The following is a 12,678-nucleotide window of genomic DNA, read 5'->3' on the forward strand; positions in this document are numbered from 1 at the left end:
GCAGACAGCCTAGCCCATTCACTGAGGTAGCAGACAGCCTAGCCCATTCACTGAGGTAGCAGACAGCAGACAGCCAAGCCCATTCACTGAGGTAGCAGACAGCAGACAGCCTAGCCCATTCACTGAGGTAGCAGACAGCAGACAGTCTAGCCCATTCACTGAGGTAGCAGGCAGCAGACAGCCTAGCCCATTCACTGAGGTAGCAGACAGCAGACAGTCTAGCCCATTCACTGAGATAGCAGACAGCCTAGCCCATTCACTGAGGTAGCAGACAGCCTAGCCCATTCACTGAGGTAGCAGACAGCAGACAGCCAAGCCCATTCACTGAGGTAGCAGACAGCAGACAGCCAAGCCCATTCACTGAGGTAGCAGACAGCAGACAGCCTAGCCCATTCACTGAGGTAGCAGACAGCAGACAGCCTAGCCCATTCACTGAGGTAGCAGACAGCAGACAGCCAAGCCCATTCACTGAGGTAGCAGACAGCAGACAGTCTAGCCCATTCACTGAGATAGCAGACAGCCTAGCCCATTCACTGAGGTAGCAGACAGCCTAGCCCATTCACTGAGGTAGCAGACAGCAGACAGCCAAGCCCATTCACTGAGGTAGCAGACAGCAGACAGCCTAGCCCATTCACTGAGGTAGCAGACAGCAGACAGCCAAGCCCATTCACTGAGGTAGCAGACAGCAGACAGCCTAGCCCATTCACTGAGGTAGCAGACAGCAGACAGCCAAGCCCATTCACTGAGGTAGCAGACAGCAGACAGCCTAGCCCATTCACTGAGGTAGCAGACAGCAGACAGCCTAGCCCATTCACTGAGGTAGCAGACAGCAGACAGCCTAGCCCATTCACTGAGGTAGCAGACAGCCTAGCCCATTCACTGAGGTAGCAGACAGCAGACAGCCAAGCCCATTCACTGAGGTAGCAGACAGCAGACAGCCTAGCCCATTCACTGAGGTAGCAGACAGCAGACAGCCAAGCCCATTCACTGAGGTAGCAGACAGCCTAGCCCATTCACTGAGGTAGCAGACAGCAGACAGCCAAGCCCATTCACTGAGGTAGCAGACAGCAGACAGCCTAGCCCATTCACTGAGGTAGCAGACAGCAGACAGCCAAGCCCATTCACTGAGGTAGCAGACAGCAGACAGCCTAGCCCATTCACTGAGGTAGCAGACAGCAGACAGTCTAGCCCATTCACTGAGGTAGCAGACAGCAGACAGCCTAGCCCATTCATCGAGGTATCAGACAGCAGACAGCCTAGCCCATTCATCGAGGTAGCAGACAGCAGACAGCCTAGCCCATTCATCGAGGTAGCAGACAGCAGACAGCCTAGCCCATTCACTGAGGTAGCAGACAGCCTAGCCCATTCACTGAGGTAGCAGACAGCAGACAGCCAAGCCCATTCACTGAGGTAGCAGACAGCAGACAGCCTAGCCCATTCACTGAGGTAGCAGACAGCAGACAGCCAAGCCCATTCACTGAGGTAGCAGACAGCAGACAGCCTAGCCCATTCACTGAGGTAGCAGACAGCAGACAGCCAAGCCCATTCACTGAGGTAGCAGACAGCAGACAGCCAAGCCCATTCACTGAGGTAGCAGACAGCAGACAGCCTAGCCCATTCACTGAGGTAGCAGACAGCAGACAGCCAAGCCCATTCACTGAGGTAGCAGGAGAAGATCTCTATGGCTGCTTGACTACCATGGAGGCACTCCTCACACAAACACACAGTCACACACAGTCATTGATACACAAACTCACACACACACCCTGGTTGGCTCTGTGTTTGTCTTGCTTGTCTCATGCTAACATGTCAGTTGACGTACAGACAGCACAACAGGCTGCTAAGGTCTGGTCCATGTCTGGTGCTATAGATCTGGTGGAGCGTGATAGGCATTCATTTGAGACATTTTTGCTCTGAAGAATTTATTACATGATTAGTAATGCCTATTCCCTCTGTCTCTTGTATTCCTCCCGTCCTCTCTCTCTGTCTCTGTATTCCTCTCATCCTCTCTCTCTCCCTCTCGCTGTCTCTGTATTACTCTCATCCTCTCTCTCTCCCTTTCTGTCTCTGTATTCCTCTCATCCTATCTCTCTCTGTCTCTGTCTCTGTATTCATCTCGTCCCCTCTCGCTCTCTGTATTACTCTTGTCCTCTCTCTCTCCCTCTCTCTCTGTATTCCTCTCGACCTCTGTCTCTGTATTCCTCTCATACTCTCTCTCTGTCTCTGCATTCCTCTCATCCTCTCTGTCTCTGTATTCCTCTCGTTCTCTCTCTCTGTCTCTGTATTCCTCTCGTCCTCTCTCTCTCTCTCTCTCTGTCTCTCTGTCTCTCTCTCTCTCTCTGTCTCTCTCTGTCTCTCTCTGTCTCTCTCTGTCTCTCTCTGTCTCTGTATTCCTCTCATCCTCTCTCTCTCTCTCTCTCTCTCTCTCTCTCTCTGTCTCTCTCTGTCTCTCTCTCTGTCTCTCTGTCTCTCTTTGTCTCTGTATTCCTCTCGTCCTCTCTCTCTGTCTCTGTATTCCTCACGCCCTCTCTCTCTCACTCTCTCTCTCTGTATTCCTCTCGCCCTCTCTCTCTCCCTCTCGCTGTCTCTTGTATTCCTCTCATCCTCTCTCTCTGTCTCTCTTTGTCTCTGTATTCCTCTCGCCCTCTCTCTCTGTCTCTGCATTCCTCTCATCCTCTCTCTCTCTCTCTCTCTCTCTCTCTGTCTCTGTATTCCTCTCATCCTCTCTCTCTCTCTCTCTCTCTCTCTCTCTCTCTCTCTCTCTGTCTCTCTGTCTCTCTCTGTCTCTCTGTCTCTGTATTCCTCTCGTCCTCTCTCTCTGTCTCTGCATTCCTCTCATCCTCTCTCTCTCTCTCTCTCTCTCTCTCTCTCTCTCTCTCTCTCTCTCTCTGTCTCTGTCTCTGTCTCTGTCTCTGTCTCTGTCTCTGTCTCTGTCTCTCTCTCTCTCTCTCTCTCTCTCTCTCTCTCTCTCTCTCTCTCTCTCTCTCTCTCTCTCTCTCTCTCTCTCTCTCTCTCTCTCTCTCTCTCTGTCTCTCTGTCTCTCTGTCTCTCTGTCTCTCTCTCTCTCTGTCTCTGTCTCTGTCTCTGTCTCTGTCTCTGTCTCTCTCTCTGTCTCTCTCTGTCTCTCTCTGTCTCTGCATTCCTCTCATCCTCTCTCTCTCTCTCTCTCTCTCTCTCTCTCTCGCTTCCTCCCTCCCCCTACATCTCCCCTTTTCTTCCAGAAGGTTCAGCGGGTCCATCACCCTATCTCCCATGGGGATGGCATCAAGCACACCAAGGAGACGGTGGCTGCGCTCAGCGAGGTGGGCTGGATGACCTCCGTCAAAGATTGGGCCGGGGTCATGATATCAGCCCAGACACTGACGGGCAGAGTCCTGGTGAGTCCATGTTGCATAGTCACCTGTATGGTGTCCATGTTAGGACCTGGTGAGTTGCATAGTCACCTGTATGGTGTCCATGTTAGGACCTGGTGAGTTACATAGTCACCTGAGACCATAGAGACCATTGAAAGGGAAACACCGGCATTACAATTGTCAGGAATATTCTCATGCAAAGTGCTGGAATATGTCATTTATTCTGAGGCCAGTTCATTTGCTGCATTAGTTGGTAAGAGAAGTTAATGATTTAATTAATTTGGTCGGCTACATATGCTCACTCTCAGGTAAAAATACTTGCTGTATTTATGTCTATATAAAAAATGAAAAGGGAAGTTGTACACTCATGTCTGTTCTTATTATAATAAAGAGCCTTTGTCAAAGGGCCACCGTTTACAATATGTCTCACACAGTCCGATGTGATGCTTTTACAGTAGTATTTCCTATTGTGGGTTCAGAACGACTGTGCAAAAGGTCAGCTAAAAGGATATTCTTCGTCAAAATCTTCTCTGTGCCCCATGACAAAATATGTAGAATTGCAAAGAAGTTAGATGTTTTCCCCCCAAAAAATAAACATTCACTGTCTTTTGCAGACAGGCGGTTTTGGCGGCCACATCGGCACAAATAGCTACATAACCTTTAGAACATGGCTGTACTCGGACAGATTATTTATTCACAGACGAAAAGCGAATGAGCATAACAAAACTTCCTTGAAATACTATGATGAAATACTATGATGAAATACTATGATGAAATACTATGAAGGCAAAGTTCCTCTGTCCAGTGTCTGTGTTCTTTTGCCCATCTTAATATTTTATTTTTATTGGCCAGTCTGAGATCTGGCTTTTTCTTTGGAACTCTGCCTAGAAGGCCAGCGTCCCATAGTCACCTCTTCACTGTTGACGTTGAGACTGGTACAATTTAATGAAGCTGTCAGTTGAGGACTTCTAATCTGGTTAGAGCCAGTCTGCGCTGTTCTGTGAAGTTAGTAGTACACAGCGTTGTGCGAGATCTTCAGTTTCTTGGCAATTTCTCGTATGGAATAGCCTTCATTTCCTAGAACAAGAATAGACTGATGAGTTTCAGAAGAAAGTTCTTTGTTTCTGGCCATTTTGAGCCTGTAATCAAACCCACAAATGCTGATGCTCCAGATACTCAACTAGTCTAAAGAAGGCCAGTTTTATTGATTCTTTAATCAGGACAACAGTTTTCAGCTGTGCTAACATAATTGCAAAAGGGTTTTCTAATGATTAATTAGCCTTTTAAAATGATAAACTTGGATTAGCTAACACAACGTGCCATTGGAACACAGGAGTGATAGTTGCTGATAATGGGCCTCTATACGCCTATGTAGATATTCCATTCAAAATCTGCCGTTTCCAGCTACAATAGTCATTTACAACATTAACAATGTCTACACTGTATTTCTGATCAATTTGATGTTATTTTAACCTTTTCTCAATAGGGGGGCGCCATTTTCACTTTGTAAAAAATCGTTCCCAAATTAAACTGCCTTGAAAATATCATTCAAAAACAAGGACATTTCTAAGTGACCCAAAACTTTTGAACTGTAGTGTATATACATTTATTTTATTTTTTATTTATTTAGCCACAGCTAAAGGAATGCAGTGGAAACACTGTTTTACAGACCATAATGTAGCATGGAGTACAGTCATGGCCAAAAGTGTTGAGAATGACACAAATATGAATTTCCACAAAGTTTGCTGCTTCAGTGTCTTTTGTCAGATGTTACTATAGAATACTGAAGTATAATTACAAGCATTTCATATGTGTCAAACGGTTTTATTGACAATTATATGAAGTTCATGCAAAGAGTCAGTATTTGCAGTGTTGACCCTTCTTTTTCAAGACCTCTGCAATCCGCCCAGGCATGCTTTCAATTAACTTATGGGCCACATCCTGACTGATGGCAGCCTATTCTTGCATAATAAATGCTTGGAGTTTGTCAGAATTTGTGGGTTTTTGTTTGTCCACCTGCCTCTTGAGGATTGACCACACGTTCTCAATGGGATTAATGTCTGGGGAGTTTCCTGGCCATGGACCCAAAATATCGATGTTTTGTTCCTCGAGCCACTTAGTTATCACTTTTGCCTTATGGCAAGGTGCTCCATCATCCTGGAAAAGGCATTGTTTGTCACCAAACTGTTCCTGGATGGTTGGGAGAAGTTGCTCTCGGAGGATATGTTGGTACCATTTTTTATTCATGGCTGTGTTCTTAGGCAAAATTGTGAGTGAGCCCACTCCCTTGGCTGAGAAGCAACTCCACACATGAATGGTCTCATGATACTTTACTGTTGGCATGACACAGGACTGATGGTAGCGCTCACCTTGTCTTCTCCGGACAAGCTTTTTTCCAGATGCCCCAAACAATCAGAAAGGGGATTCATCAGAGAAAATGACTTTATCCAGTCCTCAGCAGTCCAATCCCTGTACCTTTTGCAGAATAGCAGTTGGTCCCTGTTGTTTTTCCTGGAGAGAAGTGGCTTCTTTGCTGCCCTTCTTGACACCAGGCCATCCTCCAAACGTCTTTGCCTCACTGTGTGTGCAGATGCACTCATACCTGCCTGCTGCCATTCCTGAGCAAGCTCTGTACTGGTGGTGCCCCGATCCCACAGCTGAATGAACTTTAGGAGACGGTCCTGGCGCTTGCTGGACTTTCTTGGGCGCCCTGAAGCCATCTTCACAACAATTGAACCGCTCTCCTTGAAGTTCTTGATGATCCGATAAATGGTTGATTTAGGTGCAATCTTTCTGGCAGCAATATCCTTGCCTATAAAGCCCTTTTTGTGCAAAGCAATGATAAAGGCACGTGTTTCCTTGCAGGTAACCATGGCTGACAGAGGAAGACAATGATTCCAAGCACCACCCTCCTTTTGAAGCTTCCAGTCTGTTATTTTAACTCAATCAGCATGACAGAGTGATTTCCAGCCTTGTCCTCGTCAACACTCATAACTGTGTTAACGAGAGTATCACTGACATGATGTCAGCCGGTCCTTTTGTGGCAGGGCTGAAATGCAGTGGAAATGTTTTTTGGGGATTCAGTTCATTTGCATGGCAAATAGGGACTTTACCATTAATTGCAATTCATCTGATCACTCTTCATAACATTCTGGATTATATGCAAATTGCCATCATACAAACTGAGGCAGCAGACTTTGTGAAAATAAATTTTTGTGTAATTCTCAAAACTTTTGGCCACGACTGTAGTCGTACACTGTCCATCAGTCACAACAAAGGCAGGGTGACTTTTCACAAAGTGGATTAGAGATAAGAGAGTATTAAGGCCTATCCCCCCATCCCATCCCTTAATACCCTTATCATAAAAGAGAGAGAGAGAGAGAGAGAGAAAAGGAGAAAGAGAGAGGGGGGAGACAGAGGGAGAGAGAGAGAAAGAGAGAGGGAGGCAAGGACCTCAACATGACAGCAGGGCATATGTCCAGGCAGTGAGCAGAGCAACAAGCCCAACCCCCACTACTACACCCGGCCACGCCCCATCCTGAGACCTAAGAGGTATGTATCAGATGCTCAACAGGCTCTGCTCACACCTACTGTGGTGGTCCGGGCCTTACAAACACAAAAACAACACTAGACACAATGGAACACAACACTTTTACTATCTCATCCTGGAATAAGGAGACGGACCCACTGGTTGCCCTCTAGGTTACAGAAAGCTGGTAGTCCCATCCACCACACTACCAGGTGTGAAACAGGGAAGAGACTCAGGGGGTATGCTAATTTGGTATAGAGCAGACCTAACCCACTCTATTAAATTAGTCAAAACAGGAACATTTTACATCTAGCTAGAAATTAATAAGGAAATGATCTCAACAGAGAAAAATGTCCTCCTGTGTGGCCTGCTGGAGGTCATTTTGCAGGGCGCTGGCAGTGCACCTCCTTGCACAAAGGCGGAGGTAGCGGTCCTGCTGCTGGGTTGCTGCCCTCCTACGGCCTCCTCCACGTCTCCTGATGTACTGGCCTGTCTCCTGGTAGCGCCTGCATGCTCTGGACACTACGCTGACAGACACAGCAAACCTTTTTGCCACAGTTCGCATTGATGTGCCATCCTGGATGAACTGCACTACCTGAGCCACTTGTGTGGGTTGTAGACTCCGTCTCATGCTACCACTAGAGTGAGAGCACCGCCAGCATTCAAAAGTGACCAAAACATCAGCCAGGAAGCATAGGAACTGAGAAGTGGTCTGTGGTCACCACCTGCAGAATCACTCCTGTTTTGGGGGGTGTCTTGCTAATTGCCTATAATTTCCACCTTTTGTCTATTCCATTTGCACAACAGCATGTGAAATTTATTGTCAATCAGTGTTGCTTCCTAAGTGGACAGTTTGATTTCACAGAAGTGTGATTGACTTGGAGTTACATTGTGTTGTTTAAGTGTTCCCTTTATTTTTTTGAGCAGTGTATAACAGAAAAAATGTGAGCTGTTATCGTGTTTATCTCTTAACAACTTATTAGTTAGTAGTTACTGTATTTCTATCACTATCAGTTAGCATGTGGAACATTCAGGACCTAAACTCATCAACCTATCAGTTAGCATGTGGAACATTCAGGGCCTCAACTCATCAACCTATCAGTTAGCATGTGGAACATTCAGGGCCTAAACTAATCAACCTATCAGTTAGCATGTGGAACATTCAGGGCCTAAACTCATCAACCTATCAGTTAGCATGTGGAACATTCAGGGCCTAAACTCATCAACCTATCAGTTAGCATGTAGAACATTCAGGGACTAAACTCATCAACCTATCAGTTAGCATGTGGAACATTCAGGGCCTAAACTCATCATCCTATCAGTTAGCATGTGGAACATTCAGGGTCTAAACTCATCAACCTATCAGTTAGCATGTGGACCATTCAGGGCCTAAACTCATCAACCTATCAGTTAGCATGTGGAACATTCAGGGCCTAAACTCATCAACCTATCAGTTAGCATGTGGAACATTCAGGGCCTAAACTCATCAACCTATCAGTTAGCATGTGGAACATTCAGGGCCTCATCAACCTATCAGTTAGCATGTGGAACATTCAGGGCCTAAACTCATCAACCTATCAGTTAGCATGTGGAACATTCAGGGCTTAAACTCATCAACCTATCAGGTAGCATGTGGAACATTCAGGGCCTAAACTCATCATCCTATCAGTTAGCATGTGGAACATTCAGGACCTAAACTCATCAACCTATCATTTAGCATGTGGAACATTCAGGGCCTAAACTCATCATCCTATCAGTTAGCATGTGGAACATTCAGGACCTAAACTCATCAACCTATCAGTTAGCATGTGGAACATTCAGGGCTTAAACTCATCAACCTATCAGGTAGCATGTGGAACATTCAGGGCCTAAACTCATCATCCTATCAGTTAGCATGTGGAACATTCAGGACCTAAACTCATCAACCTATCATTTAGCATGTGGACCATTCAGGGTCTAAACTCATCAACCTATCAGTTAGCTTGTGGAACATTCAGGGCCTAAACTCATCAACCTATCAGTTAGCATGTGGAACATTCAGGTTCTAAACTCATCAACCTATCAGTTAGCATGTGGAACATTCAGGGCCTAAACTCATCAACCTATCAGTTAGCATGTGGAACATTCAGGGCCTAAACTCATCAACCTATCAGTTAGCATGTGGAACATTCAGGTTCTAAACTCATCAACCTATCAGTTAGCATGTGGAACATTCAGGGCCTAAACTCATCAACCTATCAGTTAGCATGTGGAACATTCAGGACCTAAACTCATCAACCTATCAGTTAGCATGTGGAACATTCAGGGCCTAAACTCATCAACCTATCAGTTAGCATGTGGAACATTCAGGACCTAAACTCATCAACCTATCAGTTAGCATGTGGAACATTCAGGGCTTAAACTCATCAACCTATCAGGTAGCATGTGGAACATTCAGGGCCTAAACTCATCATCCTATCAGTTAGCTTGTGGAACATTCAGGGCCTAAACTCCTCAACCTATCAGTTAGCATGTGGAACATTCAGGTTCTAAACTCATCAACCTATCAGTTAGCATGTGGAACATTCAGGGCCTAAACTCATCAACCTATCAGTTAGCATGTGGAACATTCAGGGCCTAAACTCATCAACCTATCAGTTAGCATGTGGAACATTCAGGTTCTAAACTCATCAACCTATCAGTTAGCATGTGGAACATTCAGGGCCTAAACTCATCAACCTATCAGTTAGCATGTGGAACATTCAGGACCTAAACTCATCATCCTATCAGTTAGCTTGTGGAACATTCAGGGCCTAAACTCATCAACCTATCAGTTAGCATGTGGAACATTCAGGACCTAAACTCATCAACCTATCAGTTAGCATGTGGACCATTCCAATTCATCAACCTTTGGACTGAAGAGTTTAGCACTGGAGTTCAACAAAAATCTTAAAGATGTTGACGTCATCATTCTGCAGGAGACATGGTGTAAGGCTGACGTTGTCACTCACTGTCCCACAGGTTACAGAGAGGTAATTGTGCCATCACATTAACACAGCTCTGTCAATAGAGGCAGAGACTCTGGAGAACTGATCATTTGGTACAAATCTGAACTACATTATCTAATTGATCCCCTCAAAATTGGCAAATATCACATTTGGTTAAGACTGAAAAAAGAACTTGTACTGACAGAAAAATATGTGCTCCTTTGCGCAATATATACCCCCCCCCCCCCCCCCTCAGAATCCCCATATTACTCAGAGGAGATCTTCCCCACCCTTGAGGAAGAGACGTGCCATTTCCAGGCCCAGGGAAATGTGCTCGTCTGTGGGGACACAAATGCGCGCACAGGAACACTACCTGATCTAACGAGCACACGAGGGGACAGCTTTATTACAGGCCATACTGTTTCTAACTGCCTTAATCTCCCCCATATAAACAACAGTGACAGCACCGTCAACAACAACGGAAGGGATCTGTTGCAGCTCTGTAGAAGCTTGGGTCTGTACTTTGTCAATGGTAGGTTACGGGGGGACTCTTTGGGGAGATTCACCTACTGCTCACCTCTTGGCCACAGTACAGTAGACTATAAATACAGACATTGACCCTTTCTCTCTCAGCTCATTCACTGTCAAGCCACTAACACCTCTGTCTGATCACAGCCAAATTACGTTGTCCCTCAAAAGAACAGACATGGAAACAACCAGACATTCACAGCCCAGTAAGCTGTATAACATCAGACATTCACAGCCCAGTAAGCTGTATAACATCAGACATTCACAGCCCAGTAAGCTGTATAACATCAGACATTCACAGCCCAGTAAGCTGTATAACATCAGACATTCACAGCCCAGTGAGCTGTATAACATCAGACATTCACAGCCCAGTAAGCTGTATAACATCAGACATTCACAGCCCAGTAAGCTGTATAAAATCAGACATTCACAGCCCAGTAAGCTGTATAACATCACACATTCACAGCCCAGTAAGCTGTATAACATCAGACATTCATACAGATGGGCCCAAAACAGCACAGAAGAATACCAGAAAGCAACCTGGAACCAAAATATCCAAACACTCTTAGATAACTTTCTGGATACCACATTCACTCACAGTAAAGAAGGCATCAATCTAGCAGTACAAAACATCAACTATATATTCATGCAAAACGGCAAAAGAAGCACAATTGAAATTGATAAAAAACAAAACAAAAAAGATCACAGATGACAACTGGTTTGATGCAGATTGTAAAATTATAAGTAAAAAACGTAGAACACTATCCAACCAAAAGCACAGAGACCCAAATAATGGTGAATTACACCTTCATTACTGTGAGACTTTAAAACTCTATAAACGTAACACTCAGAACCAAAAAAGCCCAGTACAACATCAAGCAGCTGACACTAATTGAGGAGTCCATAAACACAAACAACTTCTGGCAAAAGTGGAAGAAACTTAAAAAAATCTAAATAAGAGGAATTAGCTATACAAAATGGTGACATATGGACAACCCATTTTAAAACACTCTACAACACCGTTCAAATTGACACAAATGCAGAACAACGCCAAATTCATGAGAAGTTGAATGGATTAGAAAAAGCTATAAAGGACAATCAAAATCCACTGGACTCCCCAATTACTGACCAGGAGCTCTATAAGAAACTTCAGGCTCTCAAATTTAAAAAGGCATACGGACCTGATGGCATCCTAAATGAGATGCTCAAACTCACTAGTGCAAAATTTCAATTGGCTATATTAAACTGTTTAACCTGTCTAGGATCAGCGTGGCGCTAGCGGCACACCCCCCCCCCCCCCACTGAAAAACCAGTGCCGCGAAATTCAAAAAAAATATTTTTTTAAAATATTTAACTTTCACACATTAAAGTCCAATACAGCTAATGAAAGACACAGATCTTGTGAATCCAGTCAACATGTCCGATTTTTAAAATGTTTTACAGGGAAGACACAATATGTAAAGATGTACATCTATTACCTAAAAACACATTAGCATAATCCATCATCTTTTATTTGTCCACCAACACCAGTAGCCATCACCAATTCGGCTAAACTAAGATATTTATAGCCCCTAACCAACAAAAAAACTCATTAGATGACAGTCTGATAACATATTTATGGTATGGGATAGGTTTTGTTAGAAAAAAGTGCATATTTCAGGTAGATGGCATAGGTTACAATTGCACCCACCGTCACAAATGGAATAGAAAAACTACTTAGAGCAACGTGTTTACCTACTTACTAATCATCAAACATTTCGTAAAAATACACAGCATACACGAATCGAAAGACACAGATCCTGTGAATACAGACAATATTTCAGATTTTCTAAGTGTCTTACAGCGAAAACACAATAAATCGTTATATTAGCATAGCACATAGCACATAGCAGCCCAGCATTGATTCTAGCCAAAGTGAGCGATAAAAGTCAACATCGCCAAAAGATATTAATTTTTTCACTAACCTTCTCAGAATTCTTCCGATGACACTCCTGTAACATCATATTACACAATCCATATAGAGTTTGATCGCAAATGTTTATATTTAGCCACCAAAATCATGGTTAGACAATGTGAAATGTAGACAAGCTGGTCAGAAAATGTCCTTGCGCCACTTAGACAGTGATCTACTCTTATACATAAATACTCATAAACGTGACTAAAAAATATAGGGTGGACAGGGATTGATAGACAATTTAATTCTTAATACAATTGCGGAATTACATTTTTTAATTTATCCTTACTTTTCAATACAGTTTGCGCCAAGCAAAGCTACGTCAAAAAACATGGCGTCCTAAGCCAC

The 12,678-nt window shown here is 44.4% G+C and overlaps 1 protein-coding gene across 10 annotated transcripts in view; it reads left to right on the top strand.

Moving 5' to 3' along the window:
- The window catches only part of LOC129828606 (calcium-activated potassium channel subunit alpha-1-like), a 239,478-nt gene that overhangs the window by 37,893 nt on the left and 188,907 nt on the right, over window positions 1-12,678 (top strand). For 7 of the 10 annotated variants that reach the window (XR_008755259.1, XM_055889670.1, XM_055889671.1 and 4 more), the window contains exon 2: window positions 3,222-3,377. Coding sequence is in view for 9 of the 10 variants with exons in the window: in XM_055889670.1 (XP_055745645.1) it covers window positions 3,222-3,377 (156 nt within the window). In the remaining variant the exon portion in view is untranslated. The remainder of the gene's footprint in view (window positions 1-3,221; window positions 3,378-12,678) is intronic. The other 3 variants (XM_055889672.1, XM_055889665.1, XM_055889664.1) reach the window with 2 other exon arrangements.

Source organism: Salvelinus fontinalis, chromosome 30, assembly GCF_029448725.1.
Source record: "Salvelinus fontinalis isolate EN_2023a chromosome 30, ASM2944872v1, whole genome shotgun sequence".
Classification (NCBI taxonomy): domain Eukaryota; kingdom Metazoa; phylum Chordata; class Actinopteri; order Salmoniformes; family Salmonidae; genus Salvelinus; species Salvelinus fontinalis.